Here is a 20522-nt window from a genome sequence, read left to right as displayed (position 1 = left end):
GATTTATAAAAAAAATTTGAAAATCAAACAGGGTTTACTCATCTTGCAAGGAAACTGCATTTTTCCAACAATCCCAATTAATGTTATAATACGTGTCAAATTGTCATTGCATTAATGTGAAACAATTTGTGGTAGATTACTCATTAATGTATGATAACTAAATCTGAAAAGAAAGGAAAAAAAATAGAGCTGTGCCTACAAATTGAGGGTGATCAGCCCAGTTTACGTTGTTAACCTGTTGAAAACTGAAAATCCGGTCTTTTTTCCAATCAGCAAACACACCTTACCTACACCTTACCATGTCATGGTAACCAGAAAAACCTTCAATGCAGATGCAGTTAATGCAGGAAGAAGACTCAAAACCTTCTACAATGGGGATTGTATTTGTCCAGAGACGGGTCGGCTTTCTACTCAAGCTGCAATAACAGGGGGTTCGATGTGAGCAGATAACAGGAAGCAGCAAAGTTACTCTGTTTTATCCTTTTGAAAAGTCTGATAAATTCTGTAGCTGAAGATGCTGAATCAGGAAACATTGGCAATCATGTGGAAATCTCACAGTCAAGGTAAGGGCCGACCAACTCTAAGGGGAATACAAACAGAGCTTTACGTTTCCTGATAGTAATACTAACTTGCTAATTATACTAATTGTGCTAAGCGCTGATATAGGATGTAAAAGACATCTGACAAGATGTGTACCCTACAATCTTTTTAATTTGATTTGAAATAACAGCAAAAGTCTGCATAATGGCAGAGCTCTCCTTAACACATACAGTGTGACTTCGCCTCTGATCCTAATGTAGGTAATGAATGGCCAGTTGCAGAATGGCTTCTTAAGGCCTTGGTCTAGTTATAACAAATGTAATAAATGAACAAATTATTTAACAATCAGTCACATAAGAGTAAAACAACTATTTCTTCTAAAATATTAAATTGGACACTGCTGTTCTTTATTTTAAACTGATCTTGTACAAAAAATGTATTCTCCTGTGCAATGGTGGTTGTACATTTTTACGGTGTGCAAACAAAGAAATTGTGCGCAATAATCTCTCTTGAAAAGAGTAACTTAAATATGCTGTTACTGTGGCTCCATAACAACGTGAGCTTTTCAACAATTCATTTTGTTCCTACACATTACCATTTCATCCCTTTTTACTTCCTTTTCCATTTGGTCAGTTAAAATATGATGGTTAGGCCACCAAAATATTTCTCCTTGACCTCCTGTTGATAGATATAACTTGTTGGAGTTGAATGTCCTTATTTCCTTAAAGCAGTCCAAGAATAGAATATATGGCATCATTTCATCTTTAAACAAAACACTCAGATACCAAGCTACAAAGGTACAAAATGACAAGTAGGCTACCTGTAATTCTCTTTAGTTGGGTTTATTTCTACAGATACCTCACTCCCAAAATCTAGTGGATTTTATTGTAGTTGTAAATGACAGTGATGCAGAAATAAAACAGCTCTGTACATTTTTGAGAAAATCTGTCAATGTTACACTGAGCGGTTTATTGTTAAAACGGTTAGGTTTTCATTCAGTGCAGAAACTAGGAAAATTTTTATTTTTCATAAAGAAAAATCACTGTTGTCCAAAATCGGTATCGGCAGGTCAGAGCTTTGAAAAGAGAAAAATCAGTAGTTGGAAATTGGCGGCAAAGACTTGGATCTCTCCATCTTTAAAGAAAAACAAATGCAAGAAGAGCATGCTGCACCAATCTAAGAGTTTTCACAACATGCGGGAGGCACAGAAACCAGACATCAGTTGCAGAATGAAAAGTGAATGCCATAGAAGGGTGTTCACAGTTATCATCTCCTTGTAAAAAGGCATGATGGAGCAAGAGTGAAGCTGTTAACTCGATAGGTACGGTGGATATTCCGATAAAGGAAGTTCATAAAGTTTTATAAGAAACTTTTCTTTCCTGTTTCACAGTTTTGTGAAATTGTTGTGTGTTTTGGAATGACAAGGATGTGTATGTGTGTGAGGAGGGCCTTTGGGCTGTGTGAGTGGGCCGGGCCTACACACACACACGTACACGGGATCAGAGGCAGAGCGGCTCTCACCCCTGCCTCCCTTTGATCTGTGTCCCCAGGCCTGCCTGCCCGCGCGGCGCTGCACCGTACCACGCACGCTGACACCATGCTCACCAGCGACTCCCCACAACTGTCTGAGCGAGATAAGCCAGGGGAGACTCCAAACTGTGCTGCTGCTCTTCCATTAGCTAGTGCAGACGCTTCTTTTAAAAATGGGATGAATTATTTTTAAGAAGCTAGCTCTGCTGTTGCCAAAAAGAAAAAATGGAGAGGGAGGGGGTGAATGTACAGAACAATCCGGGGCTCTGGCTTCATTCCGCCTCCCTCCCTGACTTCTAACAAGACATCCTGCACCTGAATACCAATGAGAGGGGGAGATTCATGTAGTCCCCCACATTATTAAAACTTGGGCATTAAGCCTCTCACCGGGCACTGTGTCAGCTGGCAGCCTCCACTGACAACAAATCAAAGGGGATGAGCACATAGCCTGCATTCACAGCTCAGCCAGTCGCGGAGCAAGTGGGGGAATACATACTGGTTAATTAGAACTCCCATTAAAACAAATACTGTTTCAATTTGGCAAGTATAAAAAAAGATGTAAGAGGCTTTAGAAAAAACAGACCTGCTGTCGGCGGTTGCCAAGAAAATCCAGGGGCTGCAAATCATATCCACTGGCTATACTGTTTCTGAACAGATTATTAGTGTTTTTTAGCTGTTGTTTTCCAACACTTTCGAACTCAGGAATGATTTCTAGCATGAATGTTCATTTTTCATGACGTGCAGCTGTGTTCCATGATTGGTTCGTATTTGCCAGTTGCTAATTATTGATTGATAATTTTGCTTCTCACTGTTAAAGCTTTGTTGTGGTTCTCCTTTAGTGGTGCTGCTGCACCTGAGCCATTTGTTGCTCCATCTTTTGAGCCTCCTGAGCAGCCTGAGCGCTGCCATTTTTATGTTCATTCCAAAATATTTCTGCTTGGCGCTTGGTGCATTCATAATCTATTTTTCTCACCTACCAACCTTGCTTCCCCTCCACTTGGCGTTCTGTCATCCAGCGATGCCTTCCTTGCCAATGGTGCTCTGCGTTCCCTTCCCTTCTCCCCGCCTTCCTCTCCTTGCTCTCCAGCTCTCTCCCCTGGAGAGGCAGCTCTTCTCCCCGCGCCCAGATGAAAGGCTACGGCGGACAATAAAAATGCTATTTAAATGCAAGGGTGTTTGTGTGCGGGTGAGAGATATTTCCTGCTGAAAGTGAGCTGCTGCATCCTGATAAATAGTAAATATAAGGGAATGTGATTTACATTTATCTTGCAGAGGCAGCCAATATGAATTTCAGTAAATCCTGGAAGATGGGGATTTAAGGAGAAAAATGACTGAGGCTGATTCACATGCGGTGTGTCCCACGCAGCTGAGATGCCTATGAGGTTGAGAGCGCCACAGCTTTTATTACAGTAGAGACGCACGCAGACGCCGATCGTATCTGAAAACACTTATTACACACAGCGATACATAGTGGAGATACACACTATGCATAATAATATTAATAATCAGAGATGCACTGATAAGACTTTCCCTGACCGATACCTATTCCCATTTATCTTTGAGGCTAGCCAGTTCCAATTTTAACCGATACAGATTTTTTAATTCGAAGAATAATAACATATAAAACATAAAAACTATGCTACATGTTCTGTAATAAATGTTACATTTTCTGTTTTGAGTCCAACAGAAAAGATGGAATTATGGGATCATCCCTATTAATGCATCAAAGCATTTCCCCCTGACATTCCTCTGATTTAAACCAAAGTAAACAGTGTTGGTGAATGTATTTAAGACCCTAAATGATTAGCGTTCTTATTTGTGATACATTTACTGAATAGAAAAAAATTATAAAATAATCAGAAAGGCATCTATCAGGCTTTTCCTTGTCTATACCAATATTTACCAATATTTGGTTTTCTTTCAGGCTTGACCTACCTTGAAATTGACCTACCTTGAAATTGTAGGTTTCCATGTTATCTTTTTAATGACCATGACCCTTGTTAATATAATAAAAAAATATCCTTAAGGTTCTTTGATAAATGTACTGGTTATGAATCCATTGGAAAATGAAGGTATTGTAAGATTATCCCTGTTTAGGTGTCGACACATGTGTCTCTAATCTTTATCGGATTTGTGTTAAACTGAAATAGTCATCATCAACAGGCATCATAGTATATGGTGTTGGTTGATACGAGTTCTTAGTTTTTATTACATTTATTTAACAGGGGAACAAGGGATGCACTGATTAGGCTTTTCATGCCCGATACCGATTTCTGGTTTTTTTGAGGTCAGAAATTTTCATCCTGATTTTGACCTTAACACATAAAGATGAAAAAAATATATACCACAGGTTCTTTAATAGAGGTAGTAGATTTGAGTCCAACATAAAACGAGGGAACTGCATAAATAATCAATTTACCAAAACATGTGCTCTAACCTTTATATGATGTTCAATGTTCATCAAAATACATGTATACCATAGACTGAAACTGGTCTTAGTTTTAATCAAAAATCTGATTTTTCAGCATTTGGCCTTTGGATCAGAGCTGAACAATAGAAAGTTGATTCCCCTCTCTGGTTGATTGATCTCTAATAATAATAATAATAATAAGAAGGAGAATAATGGAGGGAAAACTGTTGAGTGACTGGGGTCAGGGTGCTGGGGGTTATGGGGGCAGCTGGAGAAGAACCTGCCCTGCACAACTAACGTTTGGGATGTTTTCTGGCTGCATGTGGTTCCTGTTAGTTCCAGATGCCACTCTGACAGGTGCATAGCTGTGATTAATAGTCTCTGACTTCTTTTCTCAGCCACTATGTCACTTCTTTTCTTCTGTCTCTGTCCCTCACTGGTTCTTCTCTAACTTTATTCAGCATAGAAATCAAAATAAAAAATGGAAACACGCCCAGGAACATGAATATTGCCAGTGAGCTTCATTGGACTTGTCTCTTTTCATCTCTACTTCCTAACAATAAGATGAGAATCGGGGAGGTTCTAGAGTCCTCAGCTGGTTGTCTCATGCAGCAGCTTTCCCCTCTCAGTCTCCAGCTGAGAGCTATTTCACTATTTATTTACATGTAATTATGGCTATGAGGTGCAGGTATTAACACTGTCAAGAACAATTTGACCTGACATTTTTCACTAGACCTGGCCCCTGCTGTTTTCAGCAAACAACCTCCTCTGCTCCTGCTCCTCCTCCTCCCTCACTCCCTCAATCCACTTCACCCCCCTTCCAGGAGCTCTTCTCTCTCTCTCTGCGCTCACACTGGCCCTGCCTCGCTGAAACCAGTCTCCTGGAATCAGAAAATTTGCCGTTTAATTTAGAAAGAGGCGTCGGTGCGAGGTCCTGAAGAGTCGGAGTCTGCAGTGTGTGCACAGAGAGGAGATGGGAGAGGAGGGAGGAGGGGTGTCTCTTGTTCCCAATGGCTGAATCCATCCCATAGTTATTCAAGCATATCACTAGCAGAGAATAAAGGATTGCTCCCCACACATTCTCCAATTGCAGTCCAATAGACTGCATATTAACCTCTGGTTAGCGTGGGGCCGAGTTTATAGCTCAGACTGGGGGACGTTTAGGAGGGAGGGAGCCTTTCTGCAGCACAAACAGCTGGGCCTTCTTCAACAATGAAGCTAACATGAGCAAAAGTGGACTTGAGCAGATTCAGCTTGATACTAATTTGCAAAGAAGAGAGGAGAGGAGGTGTGGACAGGCTTAACATAAATATGAATTATATTTCATTTCCACTCATTTAGGCTTCCTTTGTGTTGCATAAACAGCTCAGATAGAGGAGACAGAGGCACAGAGTGGATAACATGTTGTGAGGAGTGACAGCTTGTTTTAGTGCCCGCTAATCGTCCTCATCTGTGCCTGACTTGTCAATGCCCAGATTCTGTCACTGCCAATCAGCCACTTAATTGAACACAATTAGCACCCTCCCCCCAGCCTCCCCCCCAAATGCATTACATTCTTCAAAGCCCTGTTTCTCTCTCTCCAGCACCGCATCCTCCACTCACCCTCCTCTTCTACTTCTTCGTCCTGCGCTGCAGCCGTTTCAGGACACTTTTCAGTTTTTATTAATGTGCCGCGGCCAATTAACGCAGTGGCACGCAGGCCGGGGCCCATCATCTGGTGCCTGCCACCGGCCCGGCTGTCTACTGCGGCCCCCTTTTGCCTCCCCTCACGCCACCTCCAACCATGACCAAAACGCTTTAATTCAATTTATGCAATCACTGTTATTTTTAAATAGTCATTTTGTCTGCTCAGATGAGGGGTCTTACTGCCCGCTGGGCCAGCCCTCACATGTGAGGGATAAAGGAGGTGGAGGGCGGCGGGTTGCTGTGGGAGACATACTTACTTTTAGGGAAAAAGTCTATATAGATAGATATTTTCATCCATTACTGTACTTGATTTTTGTTTGATTAAAGGGATAATTCAGGATTTTTGATGACATAGACTCTGTTACTCTGTTGGATTATTTAATATAAATCCATGTTAGCTGGTCCTGGAAGCTAACGACTGGTGTAAGAGGGGCCTACACCAAAGATGATTTCTACCATACACTGTACTGGCACCCAACGCAGGCTATCTGGGGCACAAATCTTGGCCTCAGCACTTTTCCTGCATGTCTCTTCTAGCTTCCTGTCTGGACACTGCGATTAAATTCCCCTAGTGCCCCAAAACAAATCTTAAAACAAAAGCAATGTCAGAAGTATAAAAGATGTATAAAAATCTCTTTACTGGAATCACTTCATATATATATATATAAACTGCTTTAGTTATAATAAAGTTAAGTAAAAGTTCTAGTATTCTGCTTGAAACATCAAGGACAGGCAGTTCATTTTCTGAATATCTTCTTTGCGTTGACAATGTGGAAAGAAACAAACACAAATATTGCGCTTACCTGTGTATGCAATATTTTTAATGCATACATTGTTATTCTGATGATGATACATTGTGCAACTCTTCTTTGGAGGTCCGTATATTTTTAAAAACTCGACATTCCGTATCAGTCTCTCTGTTTTTGTATGAACCGTCACTTCCGCAACTCAGGATGCTAATGTGGCTACAGGACAGCAATCAGCTTCAAAATAAAAGCTGCGTAAATGGATTTGCTCGCAGAATTTAACGCTTTATGCATTTTTAATTGTGGATTTTCTACTGAAAAAACTGCAGGCCAGTGTAGGGAATGAGCCAATGTTTTTTCTTAAGGACAGTTACAGCATTTAAAAGCTGAAATCCTGAATTTACATTGCAAAGCTGTCAAGAGCTGTTAGCCCAAATCATAAAAAATGTTGTATATTTCCATGAAACATTCAATAAATACTCTTTGACTTAGGACTAAATTAGATGTCAGGTATCAGGTCATCTATTCTAGTCCTTTAAAGTCCTGTTATTCAGCCAAAGAGTCATGTTCGCTACTGTACGATAGGATTTCTTCACTAATAAAAACATCGACAGAGAACATTCTGAAGATTATTTTCAAATACGTAATTGACCCTGCATGGACTTACTGAGCCTGTGCTCACGTGTGAAATCCGTTGATGTTTGGTATATGGGTATCTGAAAACATGCACAGTATTTTATTAATCTAAAAATATATCCTTTTCTTCAGTTAAATCAAGCTTGGTTTTGGCGGGCTACATTTTCAACAATGTCCATTGGCTATGCTGTTAAAATGAATGAAAAAAGTAGACAACCAATGATATTCAGGAAATAATACTTTACAATGACATCAGGAATTCTTGAAACTGCAACCCACCAAGGATATAAACTGATTATAAATATGACTTACTTAACAAATCCAAAAGTAGTGAAAAAAGTCATCCACTCCTCAAGCACAACTGTTTCTGTATCACTTCTGGGTTACAAAATTAAACACTTTTCTCTTCCTCTAATCACACCCTCAGGACTGGCCTTCAAATATTGATCTCAAATTCAGTGTCATCCGAGTGGATCTTTAATCGTTCCCCCGCTGCTGAGCGAGTATCAGCCGGGCAGATCTGCTAAGGTGCACAATGCTGTTCTGTAGCGCTCAGATAACTTGCAGACATTTGGAGTGCTGCTTTATTTTTCAGCCTGTCTGCCCCGGTGACCTGCGCCTAACTTAAAGGTACATCTCGGGGGCATTATGAGTTGTGCAGAGCGGGGAGGTATCGGTGACAGAGGAACTAATCCAGTATTGCGCAGATTAAGAGTATTTGTGGAAGTGGGGTGTGTTGGCGCTGGGAATGGAACAGAAGGGGTTCCTATCAGCTCTCCAGGCAGGCTGGCCCTCAGGCCAACTCAGTCCTACAGGAGTCTTTGTACTTCCCAAAGCCTCCACTTTCCTCTCACTCACTTTCTCTTCTGTCCTCTCTCCATATTTGGTTATCAGGTCCTCGGCTCTCCATTTTTCATTGCATTGGTGAATTCATGTTGTTTTAATCCAGCTAAAAACTGCACTTCTAATAAGGCCAGGTGGAGGCTGGGACATGTGTGAGAGTTCTGATATGAATGCCTAGCAGTTTTAGGAGCATTCAATCAAATATATTTCTCTACCATAACTCATGTAAAAAAAAAAGCAGTTAAAGTGGAATAAAACCAAAAAATAATCCATAACAATATTTATTCTAATGTAAATTTTAAAAAAAAGAAATCTTGTCTAGCAGCTCAGTTTTATTTTTTCTTGTATAACCACTCTGCTCTGTCTGTACCACATTGTTTTATTCTCGCATAAACACCAACAAAGAACAACTAATCAAACATTCATGCAAACAACAAAAAAAATGTAATTTGACTGTTAAAGAAATTAGTTAGCTGTGAAAAGGGCCCCTTTTTGTCTCAAGTCTGCGATTTATTTATCTGAAAGGATGCACATTGTATCAATTTACACCTCCCCACTCAGTTTGCCACAGGCCGCAGGGCTCAGAAGTTGAGAGAATTAATTACTTTTTTATTATTATTTATAAAGTAATCTATCTGTAGAGAGTGTGAGCGGAAAAAAGGAAAAGAAAAACGGGGTGGGTGAGGAGGGAAGGGGCTGTGTGTCTGTGTGAGTGTGTGAGAGAGAGACAGGGAACGCCCCGGAGCATTGTCCTTTAAACTGGGTCCTGGCTCACATTATCTCCCAAACCAGCACTCACACAACGTCGCACAACAAACGAACTGCGGGCTGCTGAGGACGCTGTATATGCAGGCGGTGGGCGGGGGGGGAAGAGGAGGAAGGAGGGAGACATGAAGAAAGAAAACTCTGCTTTACGAGAGTGTGTTGGGTTTATAAAGGATAGATTTTTTCAAAGGTTTCTTATTAATTTGAACCCAACTTTAAACTTTTTACCTCATAAATGTGCATCAATCAGTGTTGTAGTTTAATAATAATAATTGAAAAGTCTAGAAAAGTACTGAATGTGATTTTATCATCTGGATAAGTCTGGAAAAAAACAATACTGTGCATTAAAGAATGGTTAGAAATCTAGACTTTCTTCCTCATTTCAGTATAAAAGATAAAACTTAGATTTTTTTTGAAAAACAAATTGCTTGTTATGCTAGTTTATTTGCAGATTATTTTTCTTTGATTTGACACATTATTACTTAATGTTTAAGTCCAACTCATTGATCCTTTTGGGTTTGAATCATTGACAGAACCCGCAGCTAAACGCATAATCATTTAAAAATCAAAAAAGCAGCCTGAATGCTTTTTTTAGGCTGTAACCCCACATGAGCTGGTGGTTCTTAAACTGGGTCAAGTTTAGATGCTCTTTTTGTATTTAGAAGTAGTTAGAAATTCCCATTTGGAAACAGAACATGAACGTCCTCTGAAGTTCTGAAATTTGGACTAATAAAGTCAGAGCATCCCTGAGTTCAACATCAAATATGGTTTCTGCACATTTATAAAACATAATGATATTTACAGATTTACAGGTATAAACTATTTACTCACATTCTTTGTATCTTATCAGCATCAGTGATGAACATGCTTCCCAAAAACCATTATTTGTTTACGTGTTCCTTCAGTGTTACAACACAAAAAAATGGGGAACATTACATTGTTGTCATCTTGTGTTGCAGTTAGCACCAGAGCAAATAAATCCTGGTGGCTTTTCAACTTGCAAGTGGAACTCATCTGAGGAGTGAAGTCCAATCTCCAAACTCTGACCACAAGACAGGAGACAGATAGACATAGTAATATTTTTAATTTCCAAAATGTTACAAAAAGTGTTGGAATATCTTGAAGTTTAAGTCTAGAAAATAATGAAATGTTGAAATGAAAACTTGCTGGAGCCCTGTTAACTTTGCTTTAGTTTAAGAATTTAAAATCATTGCTCTGAGCATTAATGGAAATATGTTGCACCATAATTTATCTGTGAAGTTTGATGTTTCAGCTAAAAATAAAAATGCATTAAGATGCAAACCTTTTTATGAGCTGAGCCCCTCTCTGATTAAACTTACACATTGCAAAGGTGACTGCAGGTAAATTTAAAGAAGACAGTTGTAGTTGTGACTCCAGTCTGAATCCTGACAGATAAGTTCACCCTCTATCTTTCATCAGGCTTAAAGTTTTGTGGTGAAACTGTATTGATTTTTATTTAGCGGTGTGACACAAACCAAATGAGAATCCCACCTTTCCAATGACATGTACCTTTCCCCCTCAAGGAAAACTTGAATTATTAACCAAGGACCTTCTTTTTTTTTTATGAGGACGTCTGAAGGATACTCTCACACATGTCAACTCTTGTCACACTCTCCAGCTAGCTCGATTTGCTAAAATAGCAATACTGCATCCTGTGAATGATAAGAAGTCATCTTCTCTTGAAGAACTTTTATGAGCATGAATAATGACTGGGCCAATTGTTGGCTATTCGGTTTAATAAGGAAACGATGTAATCAAGCTTTAATTAACCAGTGACTGAAATGGACTCATGCCCTCCAGCTGCCTCTCTCAGGACACTTACCCTCCTTCCCATTTCACTTTAAGCAAACCACCCTCCTCTTTCACCACAGCATGTTCAGCTCCATATGTGAGGAAGCAAAACATGTGTCCAACACGAAGAGGGCCATGAATCTCTGTCTTATAGATAAATGTCACATGCTTTGTCCGCAGATGTGGAGGGGGGCGGTGGGGGTTTCCTTACTGATAGAATTAACATGTGGAAGTGACTAACCAGCCTTTGTGTTTCTGATGTGCTTTGGGGTACTTCATATTTCCAGGGAGGCCTTTGGAAATGATTAATTTGCAGAATGTGGTTAATTTCCCCTCTCAGTGGGATAACTCCTGGCCTGAGCACATCAGACCATTTTTCTTACCCCTTGTTTTGCTTCGTGCTGGAGTGTATGTGCATATGTCAGTTTGTGCATGCATGCTTGCAAACATGCTTATGTGTGGGAGTGAATCAGCCCCTGTTTAACTACCTCCATGATGGGCTAATTGGTTTAGCAGCAAAAGGGCCAAAGGCCAGTGCAGCATAGCAAAGCCCAACATGAACCTGATGTTGAAAAGAAGAGGGAAGCATATGTGAGACAATTCCTATCTTTTTAATGTTTTTTTTTTTCGTTTTTTTAACAAAACCTTTTCTCTCCCACCAAACCCAGAGAGAAACTAGCAGCATGAGGGAAAGTACATTTTTCACAGCGTTTTTCCCTTCATATTAGAGGAGACGTAATCTGTTCCATTTCAACATAATTTGAGACCTTCTGACGAATGTCACTAGCTATTACACTAATCTACTATATTGAAATGGAAGCTTTTATGCATTATCAATAATATACACGCTGTAATGTTCAAGGCGAGCTCAAACTTGCAGGATCATTGGCCCCCTTCACTTGGGTTTGTGGAGCCTACTTTGTGTGGGGATCTGAGGGGATCATTTACCAGTTCCAACTCCATTACTATTCATGAGATGGGTAGGCTAGGGGCGAGGGATTAGGGACTCCCTTGGTGCTTGTTGTGCCACAGGCTTGGGCTCCGGCCTCAGGCTCTGGGACACAAGCTGTCTGGCAAGGATGGTGGGTCTATTATCATACTGGGACCCTTCTGTCCCACAGTAGAACAGTTACTGTCAGGACCAGCTAATGAAAAAAGCGTCTTTTGTTCCCTTTCTCTGTTTTTTTAACCTCAACAACCTCTTCGGTCTCTTTCACTTGTTCCTAAAAGAGATGGAGAAGTTTCTTTCCTCATTTTAAAGTTTGAAATGATGTATTTCTACTGACTTTCTTCGCCATAAAATGCAAGGATGGTGCTATACTTGAAGGGAAAAAAATATTCCTGAACTCTGTCACTCCTTTGATCCTTAAATTGTCCAACTTTCAAATATCTTTCTGTCCTCTCCTCCCTCTCTTCAGGTGATGAGCATCCTGAGTAACCCCGGCGGTGTACCCTCGCAGCCCCAGCACGACTTCTCCATCTCCCCCCTTCACAGCAGTCTTGAGAGCTCCAACCCCATCTCAGCCAGCTGCAGCCAGCGGTCTGACACCATCAAGAGCGTGGACAGCCTGGCTTCCTCCCAGTCGTACTGCCCTCCGACCTACAGCGCCACCAGCTACAGCGTGGACCCCGTCACTGCAGGCTACCAGTACAGCCAGTATGGCCAGAGTAAGCAAATATTACTTTATTTATTCTATTCTGTTTTCATACACATTAGATGTGTATTTTTCAAAATATTGTAAACTATGTGAAAGGTTCATTTAGTGTCACTACCATTTGTTTGTTTATCACACAAAGTCCCTGTAAAATACATTGACGCCATTGGTTGTATTGTTGTAAAATTCAAGAAATATGAATATTTGTGCAAGGCATGGTGAAGAGGTCATGCCCAACTTCCAGGCAGGAGAGCCTCCTGACCTTTCCAACCCTGGATTGTGAAGGCAGACACGTGCTCTTGATAAAGACCCCCCTACTCTTCTCGTCCTTCCAGCTCCATCCTGGTACAGAGCTACCTTAGTCACACCCCACTCCACTCAGACGGTAAAGGGAAGAGGGCCACTTCAAAGCACGGCAAGCCCTCGGGACTCACAGTGTCCTCTTGCCCACCTCTCTTTCTCTCGTCTCCATCACACACACACATAGGCATCCCCCCTCAGGACAGGAAAGAGTTTGCTTTATTAGATTACCATAATTGACTGATGCTGTCACAGCCATTCATGAGAACTAAAATGAAGCACTCTTTCCCAAACAAGGCAGCCAGCAGCAGCTATCTGACATTTGTTTGTTATTTACCTTGGAGGTTCTACTAGTGACGAGGTGCTTTGTGCATTGAGGATCTGCACAAGCAAGCCCGTGCCAGTCTGTCACATTTCTGGGTGTGTGCACTCAGCAGCAAGGAAACTGATGGCAACGCGGATGTGATCTGATGTGAGGTTAATTAAGACGGTGATTGAGCACAGTGGATGGGTAATGAATGGAGGGGAGAGGAAAGAGCTGCTGTCTGAAGATGAAAATGATCGGCCATGTGGAGTGTTGAGGGCATGAAATCGGAGATGCCAGTACTAATGAAGACTGGCACACAGAACACACACGGGGACCCCTGTGACTGACAGCATGAAGACTCCACCAGCATGCACATGCTCTATGCCAGCAGCGTCCCAACCTCAGACAAGTGACAGGGGAGGGGTTTTTATCTTTCACTCTAGCTGTCTGAATTGTTTTTTATTTGACTCAGTCTTCTCTGCCACAACTTGTTTCAGCCCTAATCAGAGGGATGAAATGAGAGTGAGTGGGACACATGTCGCTGAGGTCCACCACCTGTCTCATGTGTGTGTGTTTCGTTGTTTTTTCTGTGCAGCCGCCGTGGACTACCTGGCTAAGAACGTGAGCTTGTCCACCCAGAGGAGGATGAAACTTGGGGACCACTCAGCAGTGCTCGGGCTTCTGCAAGTCGAGACAGGACAGGCCTACTGAAGACACCCCCGACTCATTCTCCACCTCCTGTCTCTCTGTTTCGCCCGCCTTCGTCTGCCTCAACTAGCTCGACGCTCTTCATCAAGTCTGGAACTCAGGTCGCCTCTCTGCTGCCCCGCCATGACATCGGAGAAAGTGACGCTTTTGGGGAAACCATACGGTTTTTCATGCTATCTCTAATCCTTAAAGAGCTATTTACCACCAAGGGTCCAAACAAGACCCCTAGGACTGCGGATTCGCATCGACTAGGACTCCCTCTTTGTCATGGCTGCAGTCCAGCACACATTTAGAGCCATCAACAACATGTACTTTGACCTTGCTGTTCATAGTAGTTAACAAAGCCAACATCATTTGAGTAACTCTTATTCCTTGTTCCTTTTTTGATATTGTTAAGCCGTTTGTTGCTGTTATATGATTATGGTTAATGTGATTTTTGTTGTTGTTTGAATCCATCCGTATCTCTTTTATCTGTTTGATGTCGGTGCGTTAAAAAAAAAACCACAGAGGATGACTGAGACGACATGGAAGCGAGTGTCTGTTGCGTGTGCATGTACGTTCGCTTGTCGGCACATTCACACACAAGAGGAGATGATTGTTTTCCAGGCTGCTGCTCCCTGAGCTCCAATGCTCATGAGCGATTTGACCTTCCCACTTTCATATTCCTCTTGACATTCCTAAAGAACTTGGCCACTCTGTGGGAAGTCTGGCTGGATGGATTCAGCAGGGAATTTAAGCAGCGTATTGGCGGCCAAAAGCTTCCCCACCACCACTCCTCGTAACCTCCATCCCATCCTTAGCCGCAGCCCATGGGGAAAGTGGGGCATTGTTTGCAAAAACAGGATTGGGGAAATTAATGTGTTTTGAAATATGGACCTTGCCAAGGAGGGCTAACTCACTCAAACCAGCAGCTCCCCTCCCCAATTCCCCAGAAAGCCCATCTTCCAGGAAGTCCTGTGTTTGGCTTAAATACTGTAAAGCTGATTAAATCACACACATATAATGTCAAAGCTAATTCACAGTGACCCCTTTCTATTAATAGCCTAGAATTTCAGTTCCTTCACCCATTTTGTAAATGCACCTTCAGTTCGTTTCCCCTTCCTGAATAAAACATGTATTCCTTCGAAACATTCCTCATACTCCATCTATGAAAAAATATAGAAAAGCATTCCAGCGTTTTCTGGTTCTGTTGTGAGATTAAAGAGAAGACAAGCTGTGCATTCACTTGCACTCTGGAAAATCACATAATCCAGTCAGCTGTGAAAGGGCACAGGTAATGCCGCTGATTGGCCCCCACTTCGGTTTGGACCAGAGCCTCACTCTATAATCCTCCAGCTCTGACGAACTCACCAAAATGTACAAAAAGGAGAAAAAAAAATATATAGTTGATACAAGGCATTTGTGTAGCACTCCTTGTTCCTTGTAGGTGTTATTATTTTTACTGACGTCACTGTACACAGAGGATTCAGTCCTTTGTTGCCTTTAAAAGCAGTAAAAACTATACATTGCCAGGAGCAGATTGTGTATTGCTTGGTCATAAAGAGTATGTTTTATACTAAAATAATGAGTGAGAGGTCAACGAGGAATCTGTGAAAGTAAATGTTTTATTTGAGTTTCTTTCACCGGCCTCTTTTCTGTTGTTTATTTTGTATTTAATTGGTTAAGTTGTTTCAGCCAAAAAGTTTTTGTTACTGCTTTTGGCCAACATGAGAACAAATTTGTATAAATTAGTAAAGTTTAAAACTGAACCAATTTAAGGAGAATCAAACTGAGCTCAGATAAAAAAAGAAAAGTTTGGTTTGGTTTGGTTGGTCTGATGAACTCCCCCTGGACCACGTTGTATATTTGAAAAGTGGCAGAAAGAGACATCTTCACCTGCCAGAGTTTCTACAAGCTGGTTTCACAGACTGATTATGAATGGACCACGGACCTATCACCACCCATACCCAGAGCCTTTTTGGTTGTGGCATTGTTGATGGATGCGAGTGACAGTAACCCCCCTCCCAAGGGTAAGGGGTAAAACTGAAGAGTCAGGTTTTGATATGTGGACCAATAAGACTTCAGGAGAACAAGGCAACGCTAACTCCGCACTAAACAGCAGCAGCTGCTGCTGCTCCACTAAGACACCTCACTCTTGTACATTTTAAAACTGAAGAATTTTAGAATTGTCTTTTGTGTATCGAACCCATTTCTAACACTTGGATATTTAAGGCATACAGCTCCTTATTCCTCCTCCTCCTGTCTCTTTGAGCCTAACCTGTTTTAGTTGCTTTCTGACATCTGTGCTTTGCTTTACTCCTCTTTTTGTTCCGCATGTGTGTATATTATCATGGTATAATTTATTCTGCTGTATGAAGTATTAGAGTAGTGGGAAACTTGTATTGGTATTTACTACCTTCAGCCTGTTGGTGTGATTAATGTAACACTGGCGTAACTGTTATCAATTAAAGATCCAAAACTGACTTCCTGTGTGTTTGATTAAAGAATAAATTCTGTTAGTATTTTCATAGATGTTTCACCTAACTGATTAATACGTTCATGGTTAAAAAGGTACACCCTGTGTCAGCTCTAGGGTCTTAGTGTATAAATGATCTGGTCATTGAAAGGTTCGAAAATTGTTCAAATCAAACTTCAAGTGTAAAAAAAAAAAAAAGATCACAAAATGTAAAACTTGAAAATGAAAAACTAAGAACACATGCAAAACCCTAGATGAGTACATCATATGCAAAGCACCGCTTTTGTATTTATAGGGTGCACTTTCTTCTTTTTCTCTAAATAAATAACTGAGATGCACCAATATGGCCGATGCAGATTTTTAACTTTCTTTAAAACATCTTCAAATAAATTTTTAATTTTTGTTTTTAATTCAACAATTAAATTTAACAAATGTTTTTGAAAATGTTCTGTGTTGGAAAGGCTTTAAATCCAACCGAAAGGTAATACAAATTGTTTTCTCATTTTTGCATCAGAGCACGTGTCTCTAAATGTGGTTTGATTATTACTAACTTCAAAAGAAAGTACAATAAAAATAAAAAATAAAACACACTACTTGATGCATTTACACACTTTTATTTTAGATTTTTAAGTTTTTGATGCATTTGATAAACAGAAAACTCACTCAGATTTTTCAGTATTTCAGTATCAATTAATTCACGCAATTCTAAGCTGATTTTTGTTTTCTTTTGCAGCTTTTTTCTCATTTAAAATATTGAAATCTTTATTATCTTGTAAGAAAACCTAAAAATGCCTGGAAGTTGTTGTAAGTACTGTATTTACAGTTCAGCAAACTGAAAAGTAGCATCTGAAAGAAGTATTACCCTATGGATTAATTGCAACCCTATAGTAAATTATGGAACAAGTCATTGACAAATCATCTATACATCCCCAAAGCTTACACATGTGTGACTGTATGTCTTCCCTGTGCATTCCACTGCGTTTGAGGGGTCACTGGGCCACCATTGACTTTTTTGGAGGCTGTTGATGTGATTAGCAAGTGATGAGAGCTCCGACGTCTGAGACAGAGAGACACAGACAGAGTGTGCGTCTCACTGCAGCTGTAGGAAGTAATTCATTCTGCCCGCTGACCAGCAACGCTCGTCTCAGCCCGCTGCCGGCAAGGGAAAGCAGCCTGCAAATCTCTGTGGTATGGTGAATGTAGGGGAACTAACTGGTACGGTATGGCAGTATCCGTTGTGTTTTATATTACATGATGGAACACTGTAACACATTTAGTCTTTTACCAACAGCGCTGCTGGAGACATGTCAAACACGCCTTAGGTATGTTCTTTTAGTCCTGGCTTACTTTTAAGAACATTTCATCATGCTGGATGTGACAGCAGACATTACATAATGTAAAACAGTAGGGATGGACATATTTTTAAATAATCTGTGGACATTTGGATTCATCCTCTTTAATTCTAACACCATTAAATAAAATCCAGATCAGTTCCCTTCACCTTATTAGTACACATGTTGGTCTGTCAAATAAATTCCCATAAAACACATTGAAGTTTGTGATTGTCCATCCATGACCAGCTTCCCTATCCCAGTGAAGAAAAGGATTCCCACAGCATTATACTGCCACCACTATAGTTCACAATGGGGATGGTGAATTCAAGGGGATTTACTTATTAACTTATTAATGTTTTTCCACTTCACATTGCCCTTGACATTAGGCCAAAAAGTTCAACCTTTGCATGTTATACACTTCAGAAATTAGTTTGCAATAAAATTGTAAAAAAACCTTTTATGCTCCCTTAATGATTACATACTACCTTTTCTTGACCTGTCACATAATATTTCAGTAAAATACAGTGAAGTTTGAGGTTGAAATGTAACAAAGTGTGGAAAGGCTCAGAAGGGATATTAATTCTAACTGATGAAATTCACAAAAAAAGAAATGACAACTGATTCTAACTATTAACATTTAGGTCAAGCAAATACAACCAAACTGAAATTAATAAAATCATAGATATAATAATCGATTATGAGAAAAAAATCTGGTGTTAAAAGAAGTCGTCGCTCACCTGAGTAAACTTTATTTACTTTAAAAAGAGATTCAGAATATGAAGCATCTGTTTTAGGCTGGGATACAAACTGCAGAGCTTTCATTTAGATTTGAGTGTTAATTGCAAAGAAATATAAATTAAAATAAAAACATCAGAATTGAAACCAGGTTTTCTCTGTCCGTAAAGAAGATAAAGACAGATCTCAGCACATTAAATGTGTATTGTTAGGAGTCTCTTTACTACCGCTGTGTCATCCCTCACATATTTCTCTAAAAGTTTGTGTTCTGGCTGTCCAGATTAGACCTTGGCATGTGCTATGGTTGTCCCCTTTGCTCCTGCTCCTCTCCTCTGGAATTTTGTCTCCCTCCGGTGTGCTGTCACTCGGACTGAGCGAGGTGGAGGCTCAGGCGATGGTTTTTTTTTGTGGGAGAGCTTTGTGACACTTCCCTCATCTCCTCCTTTGATCCCCTAATTGATTGACTACAGGAGCAGGGGATAAACAGAGCCCACAAGAGCCCATTCCACTCGCCTCTCTGGAGTGCTTTAGATAAAACGGTGAAGGCCCGAGCTCTCCGTTCCCCCTTTTTCCGGTCTCTATACGGACACACGGCCATTTAAGGTGGCTCCGTGTCATGGTGGCTTAGCTGTGGGCTGCGTCCTCAGGCCCAGAGCTTGCGTCCTGCCCCCTGAGCATAAATGGCCTGTGGTAATGGGTTTGTTTAGATCACAGGGATGGAAATAAGGCTCCCAAGCCTCGCTGTAGAGACCAGGACGCCCTATCTCTCAGGAGGTGCCAGCGGAGGAGTCTCCACAACTTCAGCTTCGTCATACTCACTTTCGCAAATGGAGTGGAGGTTCTGATTCAGATCTGATTTAGGAGCAGGCTCGAGAACCTGGAGAATCAGGACAGCCAGAAGAAGGTAGAACCCAGACAGAAAGGCTCTAAACATCTTAATTTTAAAGAGAAAGCAGTGTTTGAAAACACAACTTTTACACCATTTCCTGCAGATATAATTATATTCTAATTTTACAAATTTGTCTTCAGAAAGAGTTCAGAGCCGTGTGCAGGTATGCTAAGAAATGATTAAGAGATGCTCTGGGGGTCTTGGTTTTATTCTTTGAGATTATGTGTCACAGGGAGTAAAAAGCTCCCAGCTGTCGCCATGAAAGTACTTACAGTATAATAATCCCCCAAATCCTGTAATTATGCCAGCATACGCTGTGTACCTGAGCCTCAGCTTTGTGCTCGTCACCTCGAGGATCCCCCTGACACAGACACAGACGCGCAGCCTGCCGTGCATACATCTCCTTCCCAACGATGGTGCTTGTGCTGGAAGGGAATCTTATTTTCAGAATATTTCAGGTATTTTGAATTTCATGGTTACCCCTCTCAGGTATTATAGACAGATAATCTGTAGAATAGAAGTAAAAAAGAAGGAGCTCAAACAAAGATTGTACCAGAATGAAGTCATCTGATTGGATGATGAGATTTGTTTCCCTTTATAACATCCAATCTGTTAGCTAATACTTTTTAATAGCAGTCCAGACACCTCGCAAAAGTATTCATACCCCTTGAACTTTTACACAGCCACACACTTCAATGCATTTTATTGGGATTTTATATAACAGACCGACACAAGATTTGAAAAAATGCTTTTTCTTTATATTTTACCTTTATGTAACTAGGAAGCCCGAATGAGATCAGAAATGTCTTTTATAAGGGAAACCTGGAAAATCGCAGCTATCCAAAACCAAACCATCCAAAACACAATATGATCAACAACAAACAAAACAGATTGGCACCTCTCAAGAAAAACATTCTCCCTTCATTGTATTTTTATCATACCTGTGAAATAATTAATGGAGGTATGGATATTTAGTTTCTGACTTTTCAATAATTTTCCATGACATTAGTGAAGTGTGAAAACGTTGCATCAAAACCCGAGGAACAATCTATAGCAACTACTCGAAGGCGCACAAACGGTAACTTGCTTATAGAAGTTAGGGAACGGAGGCATAAATAATATAGTTTATGAATGGTTTATGAAGCCCAACCAAGTAAACCGTTGAGAATGT

The 20522-nt window shown here is 40.7% G+C and overlaps 1 protein-coding gene across 4 annotated transcripts in view; it reads left to right on the top strand.

Moving 5' to 3' along the window:
* Positions 1-14896, top strand: part of pax7a (paired box 7a) — a 57249-nt gene extending 42353 nt beyond the window's left edge. For 3 of the 4 annotated variants that reach the window (XM_047348168.1, XM_047348169.1, XM_047348167.1), the window contains 2 exons: positions 12387-12636; positions 13826-14896. In XM_047348168.1, coding sequence (XP_047204124.1) covers positions 12387-12636; positions 13826-13941 — 366 coding nt within the window. In that variant the 3' untranslated portion in view covers positions 13942-14896. Of the gene's footprint in view, positions 1-10115; positions 10230-12386; positions 12637-13825 lie in introns of those variants that run through there. The other variant, XM_047348170.1, reaches the window with a different exon arrangement.
* The last annotated feature ends 5626 nt before the right edge of the window (positions 14897-20522 follow it).

Source organism: Girardinichthys multiradiatus, chromosome 20 (genome assembly GCF_021462225.1).
Source record: "Girardinichthys multiradiatus isolate DD_20200921_A chromosome 20, DD_fGirMul_XY1, whole genome shotgun sequence".
NCBI lineage: Eukaryota > Metazoa > Chordata > Actinopteri > Cyprinodontiformes > Goodeidae > Girardinichthys > Girardinichthys multiradiatus.
This window is presented reverse-complemented; position numbering and strand designations above follow the sequence as displayed.